At 44.7% G+C, this 24,383-nt stretch overlaps 2 protein-coding genes across 5 annotated transcripts in view; one reads left to right on the plus strand and one right to left on the minus strand.

Moving 5' to 3' along the window:
- Positions 1 to 619: 619 nt before the first annotated feature.
- Positions 620 to 4,575, minus strand: AKIP1 (A-kinase interacting protein 1). Of its 2 annotated transcripts, none has more exons than XM_075188525.1 (5): positions 4,482 to 4,575; positions 2,983 to 3,142; positions 2,511 to 2,660; positions 1,788 to 1,901; positions 620 to 1,385 (listed from the first exon to the last, which is right to left on the minus strand). In XM_075188525.1, the coding sequence occupies exons 2-5, from the start codon at positions 3,130 to 3,132 to the stop codon at positions 1,224 to 1,226; spliced, it is 576 nt and encodes a 191-aa protein (XP_075044626.1). In that variant the 5' UTR covers positions 3,133 to 3,142; positions 4,482 to 4,575; the 3' UTR covers positions 620 to 1,223. The 2 variants fall into 2 exon arrangements, with proteins under 2 accessions (XP_075044626.1, XP_075044625.1); XM_075188524.1 differs by lacking the exon at positions 4,482 to 4,575 and adding an exon at positions 4,270 to 4,297.
- An 8,843-nt stretch (positions 4,576 to 13,418) lies between these two features.
- The window catches only part of DENND2B (DENN domain containing 2B), a 149,723-nt gene continuing 138,758 nt past the window's right edge, over positions 13,419 to 24,383 (plus strand). For all 3 annotated transcript variants that reach the window (XM_075188527.1, XM_075188531.1, XM_075188529.1), the window contains exons 1-2: positions 13,419 to 13,562; positions 15,356 to 15,460. The gene's annotated coding sequence lies outside the window, so the exon portion shown is untranslated. The remainder of the gene's footprint in view (positions 13,563 to 15,355; positions 15,461 to 24,383) is intronic.

Genomic DNA, 24,383 nt, shown 5'->3' on the forward strand with positions numbered 1-24,383 from the left:
AGGTCTGCTGGTTCTTTATCCAAAGGAAAAGTGGGAAATATATATTTACAAGAGCCACTGTGTACCTACAATGTATTATTATGGGGTGAGCAGTGACAAGGACGCGTTATTTACAGTGACTGCGTCTTCTCCTCTGGAGATAGCTGAGCTGTGCTTGGGTTCAAACCAAACATCATCTAACTTCAGAGGAAGATTCTAGACCTCTGTGCTCACTATCGGATTGTGGAATATTATTCCCTATAGAAGGATGAGAAGACGGAAACTTGTCGCCCAAGGTCTGGAATCACATTTAGTCAGCCACGTGCGGGAACTGAGGGAGGGGGTGTTATCGCACTCCTCAGCGCCCCCTACTGTATACACAGGACCTAATACGTCTCTCCAATCATATATTATCACCATTCATTTACTTAGAGCCACCAATTCCGCAGTGCTGTACAGAGAATGTTTCTTAGTCCCTGCCCCATTGAAGCTTACAGTCTAATTTCCCTAACACACACAGACTAGGGTTAAGTTTGTCAACAGTCAATTAACCTACTAGTATTATGGAGAAATAGGGTGACAGTCTGCTGTAACAATATATTACTGTTCTAGAGAACAAAACAAATACTGCTTGTCCAGATAATAATATAAAATCTTTTATTATAAATAATCAAAAGAAGGTTTACAAGAAAGAGCCTGGGAGAGGTCTGTGAAACCTGCAAGAACTCTGCTGCCCTCTGCTGTCTTGCAGCATATATTACAGTCCAGCATTTAGCAACCAAATCCCACTCATCACATCTGGCCCTGAATAAATTACTACAACTGCATCACCTATTCCGTACCCATCCCACAGCACGGACCCTTGCTCCATCCCAGCAGAGGAGCACCTAGAGATTTATCCAGGCAGATTCACAAACATTCAGTAACAGAGCAATGGGTGAAGTTTTATCTCCAGAACTCTAGAAGGATATTTATATAAAGAGCAATTACCATAGGACCAGGATAGTCCGTTGCATAGACAGAAAAATAGTTAAATACATGATAATCCTGTGAACTATAAGGCAAGCGTGGGGGTGACAGATTTAATCAGGGGGGTTAATAGACCAGTTTGTATCCATGATTTGGGTAGGACGAGAAGAATTCTTCTATAACTATTGACATTAAAGTGCATAAGGGACCCCCCTGTTACAGCTGGCGATCTCATATACGAATGCCCCCCCTCCCGTCCTGTTGGTGAGAAGAGGCTACACATTGAACGTTAAGTCTACGCTCTGTCCAAGAGTGATGTTCACTACGTGAGTCTGCGTCTGACAGTTCCGAGAACCTCCAGATATACTGTACGTCCCGGGGGCCACCTCCATGCAGACATCCCGAGGGCCAGACTGTGGGGGCGCAGCCGATGAGCTCTGCAGAGTACAAACATGGGGAAACCAGTAAAGTCACTGAAACAAAATCAGATGAAATCATACCAGAAAATCCTCGACATGGTCACTCAAAGGTTAAAAATATTGCACCCCACCACGTGTGATTTGGCATACAAATAGGCACGCGACAGAATGGCATTTGTGCTGCACCATAAGCAACTAGCCAGTGTCCTAATTTTCACACTTAAACTACAGACATACAACTGGCTATATGTCCCATATCAAGGAAGGGGGGGGGGAAGGTTATGTAGTAACACTGGCTGTGCCAGTTACCAATGACTACAGTCAGTGAACATCCCTTGTGCTGTAAGGAAGATTTATTTTAACTTTTTGGAAAAAGTTTCCTATTCAGCAATTGCAGAATAAATGCTATTTACTGCTCACCAAACGTGAATCCGGTCTCAAGGTCATTGGCTGAGATTTTCTACTATGAAATCTTAGAGCGTGTTGCTTGCCGCGCTCGTCAGTTGCCCACAGTGGTAGACAGCTGTGATACCTCTACAAGAGGGAGAATAAAGTAATAACAATCCATGATGTGTTTCTGGATTACAAAAACAGAATTACTCACAGCTTCATCATAAGTAGTAACAGAAACAACATATACACTTCACACATCACTCTCTCTACACATACGTGCCATAATATCAATGTTTCCAGACGCATGATAGACAAGCTCTTGTCCATCTTTACCCAGAATTCATAGGGTGAGTTTAGGTTTAGTTCTGCAGTATAACGTTGGTTATTATAACCTAGCTATGAGAAAACCGGTCATAATACTGTATTATTTATAGTATGAGTCAAATCAGGATGTTACCAGCGTCTATGGCCTCTTCAAAGACATACCAGCAAGATAATTAGCTGGTAATAATTAATATTGTCCCTAGTGAGTGTGGGGTAGGGAAACTACACCAGAGACGAATGAAAATGAATAAAGAATAAATAGTACAGCTGTTGTGCTGCCCTCTGCTGATCATTTCTTGTCCTGCAGTGGTTACATAAAGTAGGTTAAGAGGGGCAGAGTCCTAATGATATAGCTGAATGGGTCTCAGGCAATGCATATCAAAAAGGGGAGGAGCCTCACAGCACCATGTGATGGCGCAGTATTACCTGACATTGCTCGGTCGTGCGGCACATAAAGTGCGACAGTGTAGTAAACGCTTCTTCTAAGGTCACTTTCTGCTCTTCTTCCTGCACAAAGTCACAATACTCATTACTATTGTATGGGGGATGGAGAACAGCAGTGAGGGGCAACGTGTCCTGCAAATAGATAAATAACCTGTATAGTACTGAACACTTTACCAGCTGATTTTTTTTAAAAAAAAATAATAATAATTTAATATTAAAAACCAAACATTACTAATGTAATTAATTAAAAAAAAGTTACTTTCATTAAAAAAGTAAAATGGGGAAAAAAAATTTCCTAAATCATTTTACAGTGGTTATTTGTAACAATTGAAGATAACCTGACCAGGATCCAGCTTACAGAACCTGGACGGTGAGGATTTGCTGTGGTCAGTTCTACAGACTGCGCCTGGGACATGGCTGCAGCTGTGTGCGGTATACAGGTCACATCACCAACCTCAGGGGTCTCTGTCCCATGTAGCAGCCCCTCGTGTCTGTATGAAGACCACCAGCCCTGGTCCCTGCGCCCGGCTCGCTCCAGCACATCTCGTCCCAGTGCAGATGTCCTCCTAAGGGAATCCTCCATACAGCGGTATCGCTTCTCCATCCAACATGTCCTACAGAGACACGGTACATGTAACACCAATACACGGGACATTCTACATGTCCTACAGAGACACGGTACATGTAACACCAATACACGGGACATTCTACATGTCCTACAGAGACACGGGACATCCTACAGAGACACGGTACATGTAACACCAATATACGGGACATTCTACATGTCCTACAGAGACACGGTACATGTAACACCAATACACGGGACATTCTACAGAGACACGGTACATGTAACACCAATACACGGGACATCCTACATGTCCTACAGAGACACGGGACATCCTACAGAGACACGGGACATCCTACATGTCCTACAGAGACAAGGTACATGTAACACCAATACACGGGACATCCTACATGTCCTACAGAGACACGGTTCATGCAACACCAATACACGGGACATCCTACATGTCCTACAGAGACACGGTACATGCAACACCAATACACGGGACATCCTACATGTCCTACAGAGACACGGTACATGTAACACCAATACACGGGACATCCTACATGTCCTACAGAGACACGGTACATGTAACACCAATACACGGGACATCCTACATGTCCTACAGAGACACTGTACATGTAACACCAATACACGGGACATCCTACATGTCCTACAGAGACACGGTACATGTAACACCAATACACAGGACATCCTACAGAGACACGGTACACGTAACACCAATACACGGGACATCCTACAGAGACACGGTACATGTAACACCAATACACGGGACATCCTACAGAGACACGGTACATGTAACACCAATACACGGGACATCCTACAGAGACACGGTACATGTAACACCAATACACGGGACATCCTACAGAGACACGGTACATGTAACACCAATACACAGGACATCCTACATGTCCTACAGAGACACGGTATATGTAACACCAATACACAGGACATCCTACAGAGACACGGTACATGTAACACCAATACACGGGACATCCTACAGAGACACGGTACATGTAACACCAATACACAGGACATCCTACATGTCCTACAGAGACACGGTATATGTAACACCAATACACAGGACATCCTACAGAGACACGGTACATGTAACACCAATACACAGGACATCCTACATGTCCTACAGAGACACGGTACATGTAACACCAATACACAGGACATCCTACATAGACAGAGAGGACACCAGCTACTAATAACCCGGCTGGACCACAGTACACATGTATAACACATCACACAGTTATATGTCATACAGACATCACTGATACACAGTTAAAAGTAACACATATGTCATACCCACATACCCACATACCCACATACCCACATACCCACATACCCACATACCCACATACCTCACTACTCCCCGGTTATGACGTCATTACTGTAGATCTCTCTGCTATGACGTATAAATACAGGACACCCTGCGCTGCATGCCGGGAGTTCGAATTACAAAGTCACGTGACGTTGAGGTCGCCGCGCTGCATGCCGGGAGTTGTAGTTCGGGTGTTCAATATGGCGGCTGTACATAGAGGTGACTGCACTGCTCACTTCATACTGACTGTGCTGGATGGGAGTTATAGTCCTGACACATTATCTTATCCAGAAATAGCTTTACCTGTGTCTGACTGTCTAATGTTCTACTGAGAGCTGTACTGCTCATACTGACTGTCTAATGTTCTACTAAGTGCTGTACTGCTCATACTGACTGTCTAATCCTGTGTCTGACTGTCTAATGTTCTATTTAGAGACTGTCTAATCCTGTGTCTGACTTTCTAATGTTCTACTAAGTGCTGTACTGCTCATACTGACTGTCTAATGTTCTACTGAGAGCTGTACTGCTCATACTGACTGTCTAATGTTCTACAGAGAGCTGTACTGCTCATACTGTCTAATCCAGTGTCTGATTGTCTAATGTTCTACTTAGAGACTGTCTAATCCTGTGTTTGACTGTCTATTGTTATAGTGAAAGGACTGTACTTCTCAGACTGACTGTCTAATCCAGTGTCTGACTGTCTAATGTTCTACTAAGTGCTTTACTGCTCCTACTGACTGTCTAATCCAGTGTCTAATTATAGACGGTTAAAATTATTATCATACTAAGAGTTGTACTGATCACACCAACTGTCTAATCCTGTGTCTGGCAGTCTAATCCAGTGACCGTATAATTGACGTGTCCTGAGATTTACATGGGTGTACAGTACCCCTCGCCCTTGGTAGTCACTGTTTTCCAGCATGTATAATGAAGGAATATCCAAATCACTGATTTATTGTATTATAGTTGTAACAATTATGTGGCCTTGTGCAGCCTTATCTGTAAACATTACGCTGGTGTCGGGCTCAATAAGCCACTGTCTCCTGCAGCGTTAGCCCCTCATGTCACTCTCCTCAGTCTCATATTCAGTAATTGTGTATTACTCAGCGGAAAAAAGGACGGTCACAAGGGAAATGGCGGAAGGTACAACATGCCAGTGATATGTGGCGGGATTTGCCATGATTGTCAACAGGGGAGTGTGGCGCCATTGACTAACACTTGAGGGAGAAGTTTCCGCGCTCGAAAAAAAGGAAAAATAGCTAAAAAAATTACTTAACGCGCTCGAACTTCAAAACTCGCTAACAATTGAATACCCCCCTCAGAGGTACAGTATGCACACTACCAGCCTCGTTTCTGTCTATGTAACATTTGCATATCCACAGGCTCCTTTATGACACCCCGTGCCCAGTTCCAGCGTGCACAACTGCGCCCCATTTTATGTAAGTCAGCAAAGTCTGCGTATGTGCAACAGTCTGCACGGTCTAGTGGGAGAATGCGGCGGACCAGGGTGTGGCTGCTAAGTAGTGTTTTAGAAGCTCTTGTGCTCTTAGTTGTGCACTTAAGTGATTAAATGGCGAAAAGCACTATTGCTTGCAAAAATGGGAGATTTTTCACTTAGGGGTTACTGCAAGTGGTAGTAATTATATATTATTAGAGTTAACACAAATTATTATCCCTCTGGCAAGTTTTCACCGGCTGACGTATTCATGATGAAGCCTATCTATCACATATAGCGGTAGTACAGGTACCTGTTTTGTAAACATCAGCTCTGGATGGCAGTAACCGTTGCAGAAGCTGATTAAAGTCATTTAGTACTGTAATATTTATTTCAGGACGGAAGATCTGATTTGTTTTTTTAGTAAAGCTTTTATTTTATTTCTTTTGTTTGAACATGACAATGGAAGCTGAAACTGACCTGAACCACGCGCTTCACGCTATATTTATAGTAAGACTCGTTTCACACCTTCTAGTTACAAAGCTTCAACCAAACAAACGTGACACTTGAAAAGAATTATAGTCCAGAAGTCCCCTCATTCTCATGATTACTGTAGGCCTTCATTAAGGCTTACCGAGCAGTATTTTAGGAGGAAATCAAAAAGTTGATAAAGAGGTTCTAATGTGGGATGTAGATTGGCCGATGAAATAACAACATTTCTGTTTTCACTTCACCCATGTTCTGGAGCATCTACAACTTCTGACACATTTCCTATTTACGTGGGTGTTTCCATGGGCTGGGAAGTGGGCCTGCCCCTTAACATTCCTTTGATAGACCACTAGGCGCTCTTGCGCAAATGATGGAGCAGTGCGGTCTGACGTTCTGTGTGCTGTATAAATGAGCCTTAACTCGCTACCTGAAAATGTATTGCGTATTTCTTTTTCACGTTTTCATACAACTATTGCTCTGTGGTCTCCAGAAAAGTGCAGATTTTGGTTTATTGATGCCTCGTGCACGCAATATGTGCTTCTTATTTGGTAAAGTACTGTTTGCGCTAGGCAGTTGACTCCGCCTACTAGAAGTGCGCCTAGGTGCGTTTAGAGACAGAAGCGCTCTGTGCAAGTCTAACCTCTGACTTCTTTAGTATCAGGCCTTTCAATAAAATAAACATTTCAGTTTTTCTCCTGAAACGCTGCTCGACTTGGCCTCATAAAAGGCTGATATCAGTGATGGGATATTGGGACTGATATTATTACATTGAGCAATTACTTATGTAAATCTTTTAATTGCATTGCTCTGAGTACGCCTGAGAGTGCACTTCTTAGATGAAATTCTAAATGTAAGCACAAACTGAGTCCTATTACAAATATTCGACCATAGAATGCCACTTTTAAGCATACTGGTCAACTTCTCCTCATTGGCTTCAGGAAGATCCCGGGGGAGGTGGGCATGAGGGGGCAGGGCGTTTGTCACAAGTTTGGCCTATTTTTATTGCAGGGACAAGAACCGGGAGGTTGCTCTACATTCCCGGGAGTCTGGGAGGTCTCCCAGAAATGCTGCAGTCTCCCGGACATTTTGGGAGAGTGGGCAACTGTGTGTTTAAGAACAGCAGCTAATGAATCTCTACAGACTGAAGTGTCTTTTACATTTCTGTCTCCATTACTGAAGTCATGTTGTCTTACCTGTCAGTCTTTGATTACATCTTGGTCTCCATGAAAATGGCCACCTCCATAGGCATCAATACATGGACATAGGACACAATTTCTGAACTGTGTCATCATGCCACAGATGACGAAGCCAACCAAGTCTTGTACTGGCTCAGCATCAGGGAGAATGCCAGACTCTTCAGGGAGTGAGGGAGATCACCCCTATTTCAGGGAGTCTCCCTGACATTCAGGGATTGTTGGCAAGTATGGTGTTAAGCTGGAGAAAAATTTAACACAAAGTGAAAATGGCCGTGTGCATAGCAAGGAATGCCTGTAGTGTAGAAAGGTGACTCCACCTACGTTATCGCACTTCAATCTCGCATTACAAAAATGATACTAGGCACTTTATAAAGTGCACTGTACAATGCTAGGAATACCCTCAGTCTGCCCAACTCCCTCCGTCTGCGCAAAACTTTTGCCTCTCCGCAAATTCTGCCTTTGCTTTTTAAATCCAGGCTCCTTGGTTGAAATCTAGGCACAGAGGCGCAAATTGGGGGGCACATTGAATCCAGATTACACTTTAAATAGACTTAGTTCAAAGTGGGTGGAGTTATGTATAATATAGGTGGAGGTATCTATAATATAGGTAGAGGTATGTATAATATAGGTGGAGGTATCTATAATATAGGTAGAGGTATGTATAATATAGGTGGAGGTATGTGCACAACAGGTAAAATGGGCGGAGTTAATGATGAAATGGGTGTGAGAGGTTTTCTTGTCCCTCTCCACTTATCCAGTAGATTAGTACACTGTAATGTATATATTTATATGTAGGGATTACACATTTAAAGTGTTTTACATATCTTGAATTTTTTTCTTGCAGATTTCTTTGGTTTATGCAGAGTCCCCCGGGCGAGAGAGTGACAGGTTGTCAACCCTTGTAAGTCGTCTTTTACTGATAAGCATTCCCCCTGCCCTTCCGACCTCTCTATCACTGTACTCAACTCCTCTCTTTCCCCTGTTCCACAACTTCGCTGTCTTGGTGTCATCCTAGACTCCTCTCTCTCCTTTGCCCCTCACATTCTCTCTCTTGCTAAATCTTGCCTCTTCCAGCTGCGCAACATCGCATGCATTCGGCCCTTCCTCTCCCAAGATGCCACTAAAGCTCTTGTCCACTCTCTTATTATCTCCCGCTTAGACTACTGCAACCTCCTCCTTACTGGCCTCTCCCGCTCTCACCTCGCTCCCCTTCGCTCCGTACTCAATGCTGCCGCTCGGCTCATTTTCCTCTCTCGCCGCTCCTCCTCTGTCTCCCCCCTCTACCAATCCCTTCACTGGCTCCCCTTCCCCTACAGAATCGTATTCAAGCTCCTTACACTTACCTTCAAGGCCCTCTCCAACTCCACTGCTCCCTACATCCCCAGCCTCATCTCCATTCATGCTCCATCCCGCCCTCTGCGTTCGGCCAATGACCGACGCCTCTCTTCCCCCCTGGTCACCTCCTCCCATGCTCGCATCCAAGACTTCGCCCGTGCTGCCCCCCTCCACTGGAACCAGCTCCCCCGCTCCATCAGAACTTCACCCAAGTTGTCCAGCTTCAAACGGGCCTTAAAAACCCACCTCTTCCTTATAGACTTCCAGTCCCCCCACTTAACTGCCCTCCTTCCAGTCTCCCACCTACCTCCCTCCTCGTCGCTCTTCTCTCCCCCCTCTCCGTCCTTGCCTCCGCTCTCCCCCTTTCCTCCTCCTACTCTTGCGTCTCTGTCCGTCCTACCCTCCCCTTAGATTGTACGCTCCTTTGAGCAGGGCCTCCTCTCCTCCTGTTCTCCACCACCTTAACTCTGCTCTCCGGCTCCTTGTCTCTTCCGTTAGGCCCTTCTACCCCTCTCTCTACCCCCGGGGCCTCTCACCTTTCATCTAGCTGTACTTTGAGCTTCCGAGTTACTGGGCTTTTTGTTAACTGTTCCGTGCTGTCTTACCCTGTACCGTGTTTCTGTCTGTCCGTGTACGGCGCTACGGATACCTAGTGGCGCCCTATAAATAAATACTACTAATAATAATAAAATAATAATAAGCAACAATTTTTACTGACTCATGGTTATAGTAGGCTAAAATTCAGCCTAAATCAAAAACTACAGTAACCTCTGCAGGACACTGGGGCACAAGTTTTTTTTTTTTTTTGTTGTTTTTTAGAGCCCTCATTGATGTATTGTATAATAATGTTTGTTATTTTTACTGACATGCTGTACATTTACTAACGCCTGGTAATCCTGCTGAAATGATCCTGAAGATGAAGCGTGGCCATGCATGCTGGCAGTGCAGTTATCTTCTGTAGACGTTTCCCGAAGGCCCAGTTCACTGTTTGCACTGGTGCAATCAAAACTTAGAACTGTACTTACAATGTTTGAGAATTATACTATAGTTTTAAAGCTTTCACATAACTCAATACAGTTGTGTAAATTTCATGACAGATATATTTTTAAATCATTGTATGTGAATTCTCCTGATATGGAAGCTGCCATATTTATTTCCATACAGGTGTGGGCAATCTCCTCTCTTACACCTCTCTTTCTGTCCTGTCACTGGGTCAAGTACCCCTATTGTGTGGAGAGGTTTGAGAAATCCCAATATCTTTACATTATTTTTAAAAGAAAGCTCATTCCAATTTTTTTTCAATGTTTTTTTTAATTCCCAATACATTAAACTATAATTAACTTAACAATGTTTAATGTTTCCCTGTGGGTACATGAGGTTGAGTAATCTTCAGGAAAGTTTTTGTACTGAATAACTTTAATATATAGTGTAAGAATATAATTTTAATAACCTTAAATACATTTACTTGTATCTTTATACTACTGCATGGCCACGATCTAGCTCAGGTTTAGCACAGGTGCCTGGTCACGATCTAGCTCAGGTTTAGCACAGGTGCCTGGCCACGATCTAGCTCAGGTTTAGCACAGGTGCCTGGCCACGATCTAGCTCAGGTTTAGCACAGGTGCCTGGTCAGGATCTAGCTCCGGTTTAGCACAGGTGCCTAGTAACGATCTAGCTCAGGTTTAGCACAGGTGCCTGGCCACGATCTAGCTCAGGTTTAGCACAGGTGCCTGGTCACGATCTAGCTCAGGTTTAGCACAGGTGCCTGGCCACGATCTAGCTCAGGTTTAGCACAGGTGCCTGGTCACGATCTAGCTCAGGTTTAGCACAGGTGCCTGGCCACGATCTGGCTCAGGTTTAGCACAGGTGCCTGGCCATGATTTACCTCAGGTTTAGCACAGGTGCCTGGTCACGATCTAGCTCAGGTTTAGCACAGGTGCCTAGTAACGATCTAGCTCAGGTTTAGCACATGTGCCTAGTAACGATCTAGCTCAGATTTAGCACAGGTGCCTGGCCATGATCTAGCTCAGGTTTAGCACAGGTGCCTGGTCAGGATCTCGCTCAGGTTTAGCACAGGTGCCTGGTCAGGATCTAGCTCAGGTTTAGCACAGGTGCCTGGTCACAATCTAGCTCAGGTTTAGCACAGGTGCCTGGCCAGGATCTAGCTCAGGTTTAGCACAGGTGCCTGGTCACGATCTGGCTCAGGTTTAGCACAGGTGCCTGGTCACGATCTGGCTCAGGTTTAGCACAGGTGCCTGGTCACAATCTGGCTCAGGTTTAGCACAGGTGCCTGGTCACGATCTGGCTCAGGTTTAGCACAGGTGCCTGGTCACGATCTGGCTCAGGTTTAACACAGGTGCCTGGTCACCATCTGGCTCAGGTTTAGCACAGGTGCCTGGTCACGATCTGGCTCAGGTTTAGCACAGGTGCCTGGTCACGATCTGGCTCAGGTTTAGCACAGGTGCCTGGTCACGATCTGGCTCAGGTTTAACACAGGTGCCTGGTCACGATCTGGCTCAGGTTTAGCACAGGTGCCTGGTCACGATCTGGCTCAGGTTTAGCACAGGTGCCTGGTCACGATCTGGCTCAGGTTTAGCACAGGTGACTTAGCAGCGTTTGCGGAGGAACAGCAGTTTGTACCAGTCATTGGGAGGAGATATTAGGAGTGGGGGGTCTTCTTGCTATGCATGGTGCAGACATACTGGTGAGTCTAGTTTTATGGAGCAAGATTAATGAAATGACGTAAAGGGTGGAGCTGGTGGTTTTAGCCCAGCACGGAGCTGGTGGATATTTTGTCCTGTACTTTAATAGGATGCATTTTGCACCTTGCGTTGTCCCTCCGCAGAGATGTGTCTGGGCACACTGGCAAATAAAACTAAAAATAGAAAATTCTCAGTGACAGATCAGCAGTAATGGGTAAGTGCCTTCATGTATGGCTACTAACTGTTCATGCATTTTGACTTGTATTTAGTTCTTTGTAATCAGTGACTGATAGATGATATTGGTTCTCCTTATCCAATGATCAAGCTGTCCAGGAGCTCCGTGGTACTTCTGACCGGATCAGCACACTGGGCCAGTATTGCAGCTGTGTGGTCCAGAGCAGAAGTTCTCTGCCCCATGAAATCCAAAGTCCAATATGAGCGCTGTCACCTGCCTGTTCCGCATGAACAGGCCCCTGTGTGATTGGTTGCTTGGTCTGCACTCCATGAAGGCAGATCTCTCGTATGTGTGGGCAGATTGGTGCTGAACGTCACTGTTAGCCTGTGTATAGCACTTTTCTCTGTACTTGTTAATTATATGGGCGCCATTTGGTTCCACCCACTGTCATTCCAGTATGGAAGAAGGTTCTGTTATGTTGAGATTTTTGTTTCCAGAGTCCTGATTCTATCCTAATTTTGCAGAAATTGCTTGACAGGGGGGAAGGGGCAATTCGATCAGCTCCTCCCTCACTCACACTCAAGATAACAGAATCCTCCTCCCTCCTAGAATGGCAGGTCGGCGGTGTCCATTGGCACCCGTATAATTAACAAGTGCCCTTTTCTCTGTAGCACAGTGCTGTAGTCATGACGATCCAATCAGCTCCTCACTCACTCACACTCAAGATAACAGAATCCTCCTCCCTCCTAGAATGGCAGGTCGACGGTGTCCATTGGCACCCGTATAATTAACAAGTGCCCTTTTCTCTGTAGCACAGTGCTGTAGTCATGACGATCCAATCAGCTCCTCACTCACTCACACTCAAGATAACAGAATCCTCCTCCCTCCTAGAATGGCAGGTCGACGGTGTCCATTGGCACCCGTATAATTAACAAGTGCCCTTTTCTCTGTAGCACAGTGCTGTAGTCGTGACGATTATAACTCGTCAGAGATGGCCGCAGGTGAATATCTTCAAAGGCGCCCACAGTGTGTCAGTTGACCTATGTTTCAAGCCACCCCGTATCCCAGGTGCCCCAAAGATGTCCTGCATACTACACACAGCCAGGTCTCGCCCTTCCCACGTCCTATTGACAAATCATTTAAAAACATTTTAAAACATTGGTGCTGTTGGATCGCTCGGTTCCCCTCTCCTCACCGTATATGGACAGTCTGAGACTTTGTTTAAAGTTCTTAGAAACCAAGTAATATTGTGCAACATGTTTGCCTCTAATTAAAAACACAGAAATGTTGAAATGATTAAGGAAACGTTATTTGTCTGTGTGTATTTCTGAAATGAAACCACTTCCAAAGCTACAGCCAAAATTGATATTGTAAGATTATAAACTGCTTCATGTGACACCGTGAGACAAGATGAAAAGGGAAATATTTACCACATCAAAATCCCGGTCAGTTCGAAAAATATACCGTCCTCATTTGTAGGGTTTATTTTCAGTTGGCATAATGTGTGTGTGTGTGTGTGTGTAATATATATATATATATATATATATATATATATGTATGTACGTACGTACGTACGTACGTACGTACGTACGTACGTACGTGTGTGTGTGTGTTTGTGTATGTGTGTGTGTCTGTATGTATATAACAATATATTTACTCGCGCACAGATTTACTAGTTGCTTTGACTTTTTAAAGTCCTGTTTTTTTGTCTCTTTGAAATGCTGCTGAGTGAAGTGTTATATGGTGAAGCTCCGTCACAGCGCTGGAATGTTATCAGTTCCTATGAGGGGTAAGTATGTAGCACTTTAGGTCAGTGACACTTGTGTTGTGAGAGGAACGTGACAAGACAATAGTTACACTACATACAGACACGTATCCCGCGTGACAGCGTGATGGTCATAGGCATCACATCTGTACAGCACAGGAACACTTTCACTGGTTATGGGGAGCGGCCGAATACAATGGTACATTCCTCTGCCCCAGAGACATGAAGAGAAGTGTACAGGTGATAGTGACAGGAGAAGGGAGAGCTGTGCAGACTGGGCCTGACTTGTGTTTGGATGCTACTTGTGTTTTTAAAAAATGAGCAACTTGTGCGTAGTTCCTGCCATATTCAAATCTAAATGTATGTCAAGGTGCATCTCGATTTTATTATGGGTGTAAGTACGCACTGCCTAACGTTTCTTACTGCATATAGATATAGACAATATACTGCACTTTACGCACAAGCAATCGGCACACAGTCGTTTTTTTAAATAAATATATATACATATCAGTAAATACATAGAGGTTTTTAATGCATACTGTACATACACAATGAATTTTTATAGCCTTTTTTACTTGCATAAACATGTTCTTTGCTATCTAGTTGCACACATACGTGTAGTTTTTATAACCAAGACTATACCGTCTCAGTCATCACTATCAGTCGGCACTTACACCTGCCCTGTAGCTGCTGCAAATAATAAGAGGCTCTGAATACAGCAACCAAGAATAATCACTAATTTTCTGGAACCATATTGATTTGGGTTTATAATTTATGGTGATTATTTGTAACGCCTGCTGAAGCTCCTGGAACGTGCACATATATATTTTTAAATGTCTTTAGCGCTTTTGGATACTAGTGCATTTATTTATTATCATTTATTTATATAGCAACGATCATATTACAGCGCTGTACAGGGAATATGGGTAGGACGCGTGCGGGCGCCACGTGATTGGTTTCCACCAGGCTAAGCTTCAGTGCCAGTCCCACTCCGTATTCTACCACTTGTTTGGCTTCTGAGGATGCAGATTGCAGTTATGGGACCATCAAGCGTATTATCGAGTTTCATGAGTATTGGTAAATCCTTTCCTGCCTGACATGAAGTCTCCTACAGAAATGCTTTACCTGTGGTGAAAACTGGGGTTCTCGTTGGAGAAATGATGTCTCCCTCTGTATCAGAGGGTCCGTTCCTGTCCAGTATCAGCAGGTAGCTGAATAACGCTCAGATGCCTCTTGAGATATTTTATTAATAAATCATGTCATTAAGCACCAATAGAAAACCATCCCTCTTACCTGTTTTTACTAAACGGTCTGTTTATCTGACATGATATCGTGGTGTCACCGACCCACAAGACGTATCTTCTGATATAATTCAATCCATTCATTCTTCGCCTTTGGAAATTTCACGTTTTGCCATATTTACATCTCTATCACACAACAGTTGTTGCATCATATTCCCACTTTATGCCATAAAAAATATACTTTTCTTTACTTGTCCTGGGGCCATTTCCTAAATAAATTTTTATAAATCCAGCAAACTCTCCAGGAAGTTTGGGATTTTGGTGCAGATGTCTGAACAGTCAAAGAACCTGACCCTCAGTTTTTATATATGATTTATTGAATTATTTGTAAAAGCTTAATTGGTGAAATATATTGTGTTCCTTGCTTTCATACTTTGATATCTAGATGGAGAAATTTAAAGACGCCAAAATATTTTTCAGGAGTGACCACTCGGCAGATAGAGATGCGTTTTATATCTGTGAGCTGAAATAAAAAAATCTCAAGTTGAAAAATATTCTGAATTTTTTATCTTACAGCGGATTCTCATTCGTCATCATTTATGTATGTCGCCGCAGATTCCGCAGCGCTGTACAGCCACAATTACTACCACAATTAAGCGTAATAACATACACAAATATAAGGTAAGATTAGTAGGATTTGTTTTATTTAAACTTTTTAATATGTTTCTCCTAACACTTTAACTGGCGTAGGTGTGACACTTAAAGGGGTCGTCCACTCTTGAACAACGGTCTCCCGGTCTCTGCATACTTTAACCTGTAATAAATCCCTGATCTAGCCTCAGTGACAGTGGGCAGTGCCGCCCATGTTAGTGGGAGTCAGGTAAAGTTCATGTACTGTAGGTGACTATGTGCCACCGCTCTACCTGTCAAAGATCCTGGAGGTTGGACAAAAGTTCTTGCTGGTTGGACCCTCAGAATGGGGACTGTCCACCATAAATTAGGACAGGAGGTATAGTTAATACAGATGTCATTTGCAGCAGTTTGATTTGAATACGGTCGAAACTACACTTTTAGTTTCTTGCGTCCAAGTTGCGTTCGAACATAAATCTGGTCCATCTGCTTTAATTTTAAATGAATGAATATGTGTGTATAATGTCTGTGTGCTGTACATTAAGTAATAAGTGTATAGTATTATTAAGGCTGGCGGTGATGATTTGCGTGTGCTGTCAGTCACATGACTGGTTTTGTAATGCAGGAATGCGCTCCGTACAGTCCGATAATAAGGAATGCAGAATGTATTTATCTTGGGCCTTGAGAAGCATTTCCTGCTGTGCAGTTACACTAACGCTCTTCATTCTGCATCCCGAAGCTATTGTTTTTACATCCTCCCCCCCCCCCCCCCCCCCCAAGAATCCGCTGGCCATGGGCTTCTCTCTGTGCCATCTCCTTTGTGCACTCATCTCTGCTTTGCAATTTATAGGATTTTCTAATCTGGACCTTGAAACATCCCCTGGCGCTGACGTGCATCTGTTTTATCGATTGGCAAATAATGGCTTTTATTTTATAGGACGCCATAAAATGTTCTACATTCCGTGTAAGAAAAGGGGATAGATGAAACTATTAAAGCTGCAGCCTCTCAGGCATTGCCATCATTTTATTGATGGGATTTCTTTAACAGTAAGAAAATAAACTGTGACTGGTGTTCAGGATATCTTGCAAATAAACTTTGACTTATAGTGGTGATAAGTGTAATTGTAATGACTGATCACTGCAATTTAACATTAATTTATTGCCATGGCAGCTGAGCGATACTAGAACGCTTATCTCTCCGACACCTCTGTCCTGCTATACTGGGAATACCCGTCACATCTGTGGAGCTGAGCTTCCAGTTTCTCAACCATTGCCAAAAAAATAATAGATAAAAGGCTTTATATATAAAATATAGTCATACATTTATGTTATATTATATTATCATTCCCCCTAATACCCCAGAAAATAATATTTATAGCTCCATTATATTGCAAATATACACTGAAAATAATTATGATTTTTTTGTTCAATGTCTCATTTCGTTAAGGCCCTATTGGTGAAATAATTACCCCATGCAAAGAAAAGTTTACATTATTATAGTTTTAAATAAACTGTTTTGCATTTCTATTTCTGTGTGTCAATTTGTTATCACCATTTTTAGTCAATAAGTATTGTGACGATCTTTGTCGTATTAAATTCTGTTTAATAATATTCTGTCTTTGTGTTCTCAAAAATTCTTCCACTGCTGAGCCCCTCTGTCAGTCTCTACATTGGCCTCTTTATGTCAGAATCCAGTATAAAATACTTAAACGAACATGCAAGGCCATCAACAAAACTGCACCAACCCTCATCTCTTCACTTGTCTCAAAATATCTCCCAACTCGACACCTCCGTTCTGCACAAGATCTGTGTCTCTCTCATCCATTCTCATTACCTGCTCCCATTCCTGGTTGCAGGACTTTTTTGGGCTGCACCAAATTTGTGGACTTCCCTCCCTTGCACAATATGACTTTCCTCTAGACTTCAAACCTTCAAGCGGTCTCTGAAAACCACCTCTTCAGACAAGCTTATAATATTCCTCAACCACCATCTTAACCTCCCTAGGTTTCCCTCTTACCAGGGCCTTAACTAGGGCTGTGTGAGAGGGGCAGGGGCCCAGGGCGCAAAGCAGGAGGAAGACGCAGGATAAGGAATATTTTAGGTCTATTTCATTATAATTTAAAGATGGGGGAGCATAATTTTCCTTTCTTGCCCCAGGCGCTAAAATCTGTAGTTACGGCTCTGCCTATTACCATCCTTTGCACAGTTCTTACAAGAGAACAACCCTCTGACCAACATCGCTGTGTGACTGGATCATATGGTCCTCTAAGCACTTTTTTTACCTTTGCAATCTGGCTGGACCAATATATAATATGATGTAGCACTTACCCTCATGTATCCAACTCTCATTGTCCCATAGATTGTAAGCTTGTGAGCAGGGTCCTCTAACCTCTGTCTGTATTACCCATATGGTTTTATTACTGTGTTTGTTCCCAATTGTTAAGCGCTATGGCATATGCTGGCGCTATATAAATGATGATGAATTTGTGTGTCTGATAGTCTAGGTTTTTATCATGTTTTATTTACTGTATATCTGATTAAATGATTGTGTCACGACTGATAATGGGTACCTGCTGTTGTTGGCGCAACTCACAGGAAGGCGCGGAGTCTAACGTGCCCCATGTATTCACCAGGAACCCCCGCAAGGAAGTATGGACTCCGCTGCAGGGACACGCAGGTCGCGGTCCTTCCTAGAGTCCACAGCGAGATACAAGGAGGTGTCAGACAGGCTGGGTCAGCAACGTTCAGGTAGAAGAGGTACAAAGGGAAATCCAGAAGAATGGTGAGGCAAGCCGGGTCGGTAACTTTCAGGAAGAACAGTACAAAGGCAGAATCCAAAAGAGGTGGTCAAACGGTCCGGGTCAAAAGGTCACAAGCAGCACGAGGATGGTCAGGAACAAATACAGCAACTGGTATACACAAACGCTGGAGGCAGGAAGACCTGATACTCTGGCACTGGTGAGAGGGCTGGAAGAGGTTTAAATACTGTGGTAACCCAATCAGAATCAGCGCTGCAGCGCTGTCATACCTGCCGCCGGGAATCCTGCTCATAGCGTCCCGTTGCCTAGCAACGGGGCGCGTCATCACACCCAGAGGTCGGGCGGCAGGGGGATCCGGAAGTGATGCGTCTAGTTGCTAGGCAACCAGACGCGCTGTCAGCAGACAGGCGGCCGTGCGGAACGGCGCCTGACAGATTGCGTATATATAGCAGATCACACAGCTCTGTACAGAGTATATGTAATCATTGACATCAGTCACTGCCACACACACCGTGTATGCTAGAATCCATCTTGTCAGCAGCCAATTAACCTATCAATTTGTTTTTTGGAGTGTGGGAGATAACCCACGCAAACACAGGGGAAACATACAAACTCCACACCGATAGGACCTTGGCAGCAATGCTAACCACTGTGTCTCTATGACATAGTGTTTAATAATGTGTGTAAATGTATTTTTTGGGGGATTTCAGTCATTTTTACAATCCAGGTGGGGTTGTTTAAACCCTTCCACACCCATACATTACGCATGTCCACGCATGTGACTTCGTAACTCGTCACATGTAGCATGATAGATGTAACATTACATTGATTTCAAACAAAGAAATATTACGTGGTGAGTAGAAACCAGTAGATTCCATAAGATATTTTACTGCAAATAGAATTTTGTTCTTCTTAATTGTTTTAATATTTCAGCACAGCCCTCTTGAGCTTTGTGACTGAACACTTTGGAGGTTATTTATGGCACACGGATCTGCTGTGATGCAGCGTGATCTCCTCCTTGGTGTTGGCATAAGCTTCGTGTTACACTGGTACATTGGGTGTGCTGGGCAGGGTGGTGTTGGCACCAGCTGATCAGAAAAGTTGGGTTGTGTCAGACTTTATTGCTAAGTGCAGATTAGGAGCCAGACAACAACAAGCGACATTATTAGAAAAAGATATAAGGCTGGGACGGGGCATTTGCTATTTTTTCAAATCAAAACAATTCATTAATCTGGAGTCCCAGTTTGGGTGAAATAACAGGGCTAGTAGGGCTCATGGCTACAAGACCACCGAGCCAGCTCATGAGAAGTCGTGGATGGTTTACTATCACAAAGGAAATCTGCATAGAGATTCAGACCCAAACCTCAACCATCTACCAGATCCCTGAGCCAGCATAAGTGTTGGCAAAGGGGAGATACTTCTCTCAATGTCATCAATATCATAAACCAGCATTGTGCAGCATCACAGGACAGTCCATAGGAAACCGTTCTAGTCTGGGGTGTATGAGTATGGTAAACGCTGCCACACACACTAGTCACAGATCATTCATGCCTACTCTCCAGAATCTCGAGGTAGAAGGGACAAGTGTGGGGGACCTGATGATGTGATTTGGTTTATCATGTCATCAATGTTCCTCCCGCTAATCAATAAAGAGAAGCGGTATGCAGGAGGGTGTCTTACTCTCCTGTGAGTGTAGGAGCGCTCCCCGAAATTCAAGAGGCTTCAATACATTCTGGTAGAGTAGTCATGTATGAATTAGAATCCGGCTGCTGCCCTTGACAGTCCCAAGGAGCATAGCGGGCGTTCTTGTGTATAATAGACTAAGACAAATGGAATGTTATGGATTCTGTATTACACATATAAATCTCCACTGAGAGCCTGTTTGAATGTTTTCTATATGCATCCTGGATGTACGCTCCACTGAAAAAGATACTCGCTGTGAGTGAGCGAGTATGGAACATGTGTGGCAGGACCATGCTACCCGTGTTCTCCTCAGGAGACCTAGCTACGATGGAATGAAATGCATCTCCACATCTGGAACATATTTGGCTAGAACGGAAGAATACCAGGGACCTTTTTAGGGGATTATCTAAACCCATAACTTTCCACAACAATACGTTAACATGTTAGTTACCATGACTGCACGCGCTGAATGTAGATGACATTTGGCATGACGTATGTTCTGCCCGCTTTTGATTGGCCACTACCGATGGGTAACTGGAAGCTGGCACCTCAGCCTTAATGTCATGTCACCTGACGTGAAACACTCAGCGCTTCTGCGGCATGTTGGCACTGAGGGTCCCGCAAGTGGGCCACGAGCAGGCGGCAGCTGCGATGTGGGGGAACACACTGCTTTACAGCAATTATGGGAAAAATCATAGAAATTGTGTTTTTCTACTATTTTGCATGCTTGCCTTACACAATAGCTTTATAATAAAAGATAATTACATAAATATGCTACTCAAATAAAGATCTATCAACCCTCTCCCCGCATAAAAAAATGTCCAGGGTAGGATAGAACATTATAAAAAAAATGTTATTCCCAGGGAAACTGCCACAACTCCTAAACGTGAAATGTAATCATTACAGTACTAAATACCTGTGAGTACCAGCAGTCGTAGACATCACCAGCTGGCCTCCAAGTCCACTTAGAATCCCTAACAGGACCTCGGTGTCAGGCTAGAGATAACTTAATACCTCTCTCTGGTGTTACCAGTAACCTCCAGTACTGATGATACCTGCGGGAGATCACCAATCAACCAGGTACTATAAGTAGCTGCTCGGTGCTCTCCTCAGTGCCTGAATATCAATTCATCATCATCATTAATATTTATTTATATAGCGCAGCAAATAGAGTAGCACTTAACAACTGTGTCCCACATCGATACCCCCCCCCCCTTCAGGACTATACTAGGAAGTATAGCTGCTGTTCTTTCTTCATCTCCTGTGTCCAGTCTCCCTGACAGCAGCCATATCCGCATTTCCATCTGCTGTGTTTTCGGCAGAGTCTTCATACCCCTAAGTACTCTACTGCCTTCACGCAGGGAACCAACTACACTGAGCTGTAACTTGGCTCCTCACTGAACGAAGTCCATATCCTCTTGCAGGGCTCCCTGGTGAAGTCATGTGGGGGTCTTAGACTCTGTGCCAATGTATTTGGTTGTGCCAATCCCGTCTGCTACCTATTGTCATCTGTGTATTCCACTACACTTGCTGTGTATCTCTATCTACAGGGCCACTGCGACATACTACGTTGCATCCATTTGTTTATTACACATTATGCGCTGTTCAACCAGTGCCAAGACATCCGTGTACCTCATTACACGCTACTCACTGTCCAGCAGTGTTTTCCGGTGGGACAACCTCTCTTCCATACGTCTTCCGGTGTGTTCCCCCGTAAATACTAAATTCCAAGTTCTCATAATAGAATAGAAAGGAAGAGGTTAATGCATCACTTGTCAGTGAAGTCCTGTAAATTGCAAAGATTTGTTACAGTTCTTCTTGTGGAAGGTCAGACTGTATCCATATACAGAGAATAACTTTGCATCAGTCTGAATATTGTCTTGCTGCAGGTAGTAAATGGTCTATAGCAGTATGCAATCCACATTTCATATGGGACTTTGAGATATTTAAAGGCCCCATTTTTAAAGATTTTGGCAGGCGAATACCACTTTCACATTATCTCTGTATCATTTCAGCTATGCAGTCTTTTATGGGTCACATTCCAAAATATTCCATTATTCTGGAGATTAAAAAGCAGCTGCTGCAGTTGTGTCCTGCTCAGATAGACAATGAGGTAACGCTATAATCCTCTTCTGCACAGAATAAACAACTTCATTCACCCTCTGTTTCCGTGCTTGAAACTATTTTCCAATGTGAAATAAACAATTGCAAAGATTACAAAATCCTGGGACTACATGTAGGAGGTCTATCCTCTGTCCTCAGCACACCTCATGTGTCCTCATCACACCTGGGAGTGCAGGTAGAGGGTCTTTCCTGTGTCCTCATCACACCTGGAAGTGCAGGCAGAGGGTCTGTCCTGTGTCGTCAGCACACCTGGGAGTACAGGTTGAGGGTCAATCCTGTGTCCTCAGCATACCTGGGAGTACAGGTAGAGGGTCTATCCTATGTCCTCAGCAAACCTGGGAGTACGGGTAGAGGGTCTGTCCTATGTCTTCAGCACACCTCATGTGCCCTCATCACACCTGGGAGTACAGGTAGAGGGTCTGTCCTGTGTCCTCATCACACCTGGGAGTACAGGTAGGAGGTCTATCCTCTGTCCTCAGCACACCTCATGTGTCCTCGTCACACCTGGGAGTACAGGTAGAGGGTCTTTCCTGTGTCCTCATCACACCTGGAAGTGCAGGCAGAGGGTCTGTCCTGTGTCCTCAGCACACCTGGGAGTACAGGTAGAGGGAGTGTCCTCATCACACCTAGGAGCACAGGTAGAGGGTCTGTCCTGTGGCCTCAGCACACCTGGGAGTACAGGTAGAGGGTCAGTCCTGTGTCCTCATCACACCTGGGAGTACAGGTAGAGGGTCTGTGCTGTGGCCTCAGCACACCTGGGAGTACAGGTAGAGGGAGTGTCCTCATCACATCTGGGAGTACAGGTAGAAGGTCTGTCCTTTGTCCTCAGCACACCTGGGAGTACAGGTAGAGGGAGTGTCCTCATCACACCTAGGAGTACAGGTAGAGGGTCTGTCCTGTGGCCTCAGCACACCTGGGAGTACAGGTAGAGGGTCAGTCCTGTGTCCTCATCACACCTGGGAGTACAGGTAGAGGGTCTGTGCTGTGGCCTCAGCACACCTGGGAGTACAGGTAGAGGGAGTGTCCTCATCACATCTGGGAGTACAGGTAGAGGGTCTGTCCTGTGTCCTCAGCACACCTGGGAGTACAGGTAGAGGGAGTGTCCTCATCACACCTAGGAGCACAGGTAGAGGGTCTGTCCTGTGGCCTCAGCACACCTGGGAGTACAGGTAGAGGGTCAGTCCTGTGTCCTCATCACACCTGGGAGTACAGGTAGAGGGTCTGTGCTGTGGCCTCAGCACACCTGGGAGTACAGGTAGAGGGAGTGTCCTCATCACATCTGGGAGTACAGGTAGAAGGTCTGTCCTTTGTCCTCAGCACACCTGGGAGTACAGGTAGAGGGAGTGTCCTCATCACACCTAGGAGTACAGGTAGAGGGTCTGTCCTGTGGCCTCAGCACACCTGGGAGTACAGGTAGAGGGTCAGTCCTGTGTCCTCATCACACCTGGGAGTACAGGTAGAGGGTCTGTGCTGTGGCCTCAGCACACCTGGGAGTACAGGTAGAGGGAGTGTCCTCATCACATCTGGGAGTACAGGTAGAGGGTCTGTCCTGTGGCCTCAGCACACCTGCGAGTACAGGTAGAGGGTCTGTCCTGTCTCCTCAGTACACCTGAGAATACAGGTAGAGGGTCTGTCCTGTGTCCTCATCACATCTGGGAATACAGGTAGTGGGGCTGTCCTGTGTCCTCATCACACCTGGGAATATAGGTAGAGGGTCTGTGCTGTGGCCTCAGCACACCTGGGAGTACAGGTAGAGGGAGTGTCCTCATCACATCTGGGAGTACAGGTAGAGGGTCTGTCCTGTGGCCTCAGCACACCTGCGAGTACAGGTAGAGGGTCTGTCCTGTCTCCTCAGTACACCTGAGAATACAGGTAGAGGGTCTGTCCTGTGTCCTCATCACATCTGGGAATACAGGTAGTGGGGCTGTCCTGTGTCCTCATCACACCTGGGAATATAGGTAGAGGGTCTGTCCTGTGGCCTCATCACACCTGGGAGTACAAGTAGAGGGTCTGTCCTTTGTCCTCATCACACCTGGGAATACAGGTAGAAGGGCTGTCCTGTGTGCATTATACATGTAGGGGTCACCTATGTCCATAGTTTAGGTGATTTACATGTCCATTACGGAGACTGAGGACAATTCCTAGCCCACTTCTTGGTAATAACTTCAAACCATTTCTGTCTGGGCTGCAGTATATAACCTACTGCCTCTCCTCCTCTTACAGCTGGTATGACAGCAGAATCCATGGTGCAATAAAATGTAAACTGAATTAGCTGAAATCAAAATTGCTGGATTGCACGGGGTTCCTGTGTGTGTTCAGAGCTTGCACAAAGCTGATAACATTGTGTAATTAGGTGGATGTGGAGATGGCATATAGTCACGGACGAGCACACAAATCTCAGATGTCAT

This window comes from Mixophyes fleayi, chromosome 10, assembly GCF_038048845.1.
Source record: "Mixophyes fleayi isolate aMixFle1 chromosome 10, aMixFle1.hap1, whole genome shotgun sequence".
In the NCBI taxonomy this organism is placed as follows: domain Eukaryota; kingdom Metazoa; phylum Chordata; class Amphibia; order Anura; family Limnodynastidae; genus Mixophyes; species Mixophyes fleayi.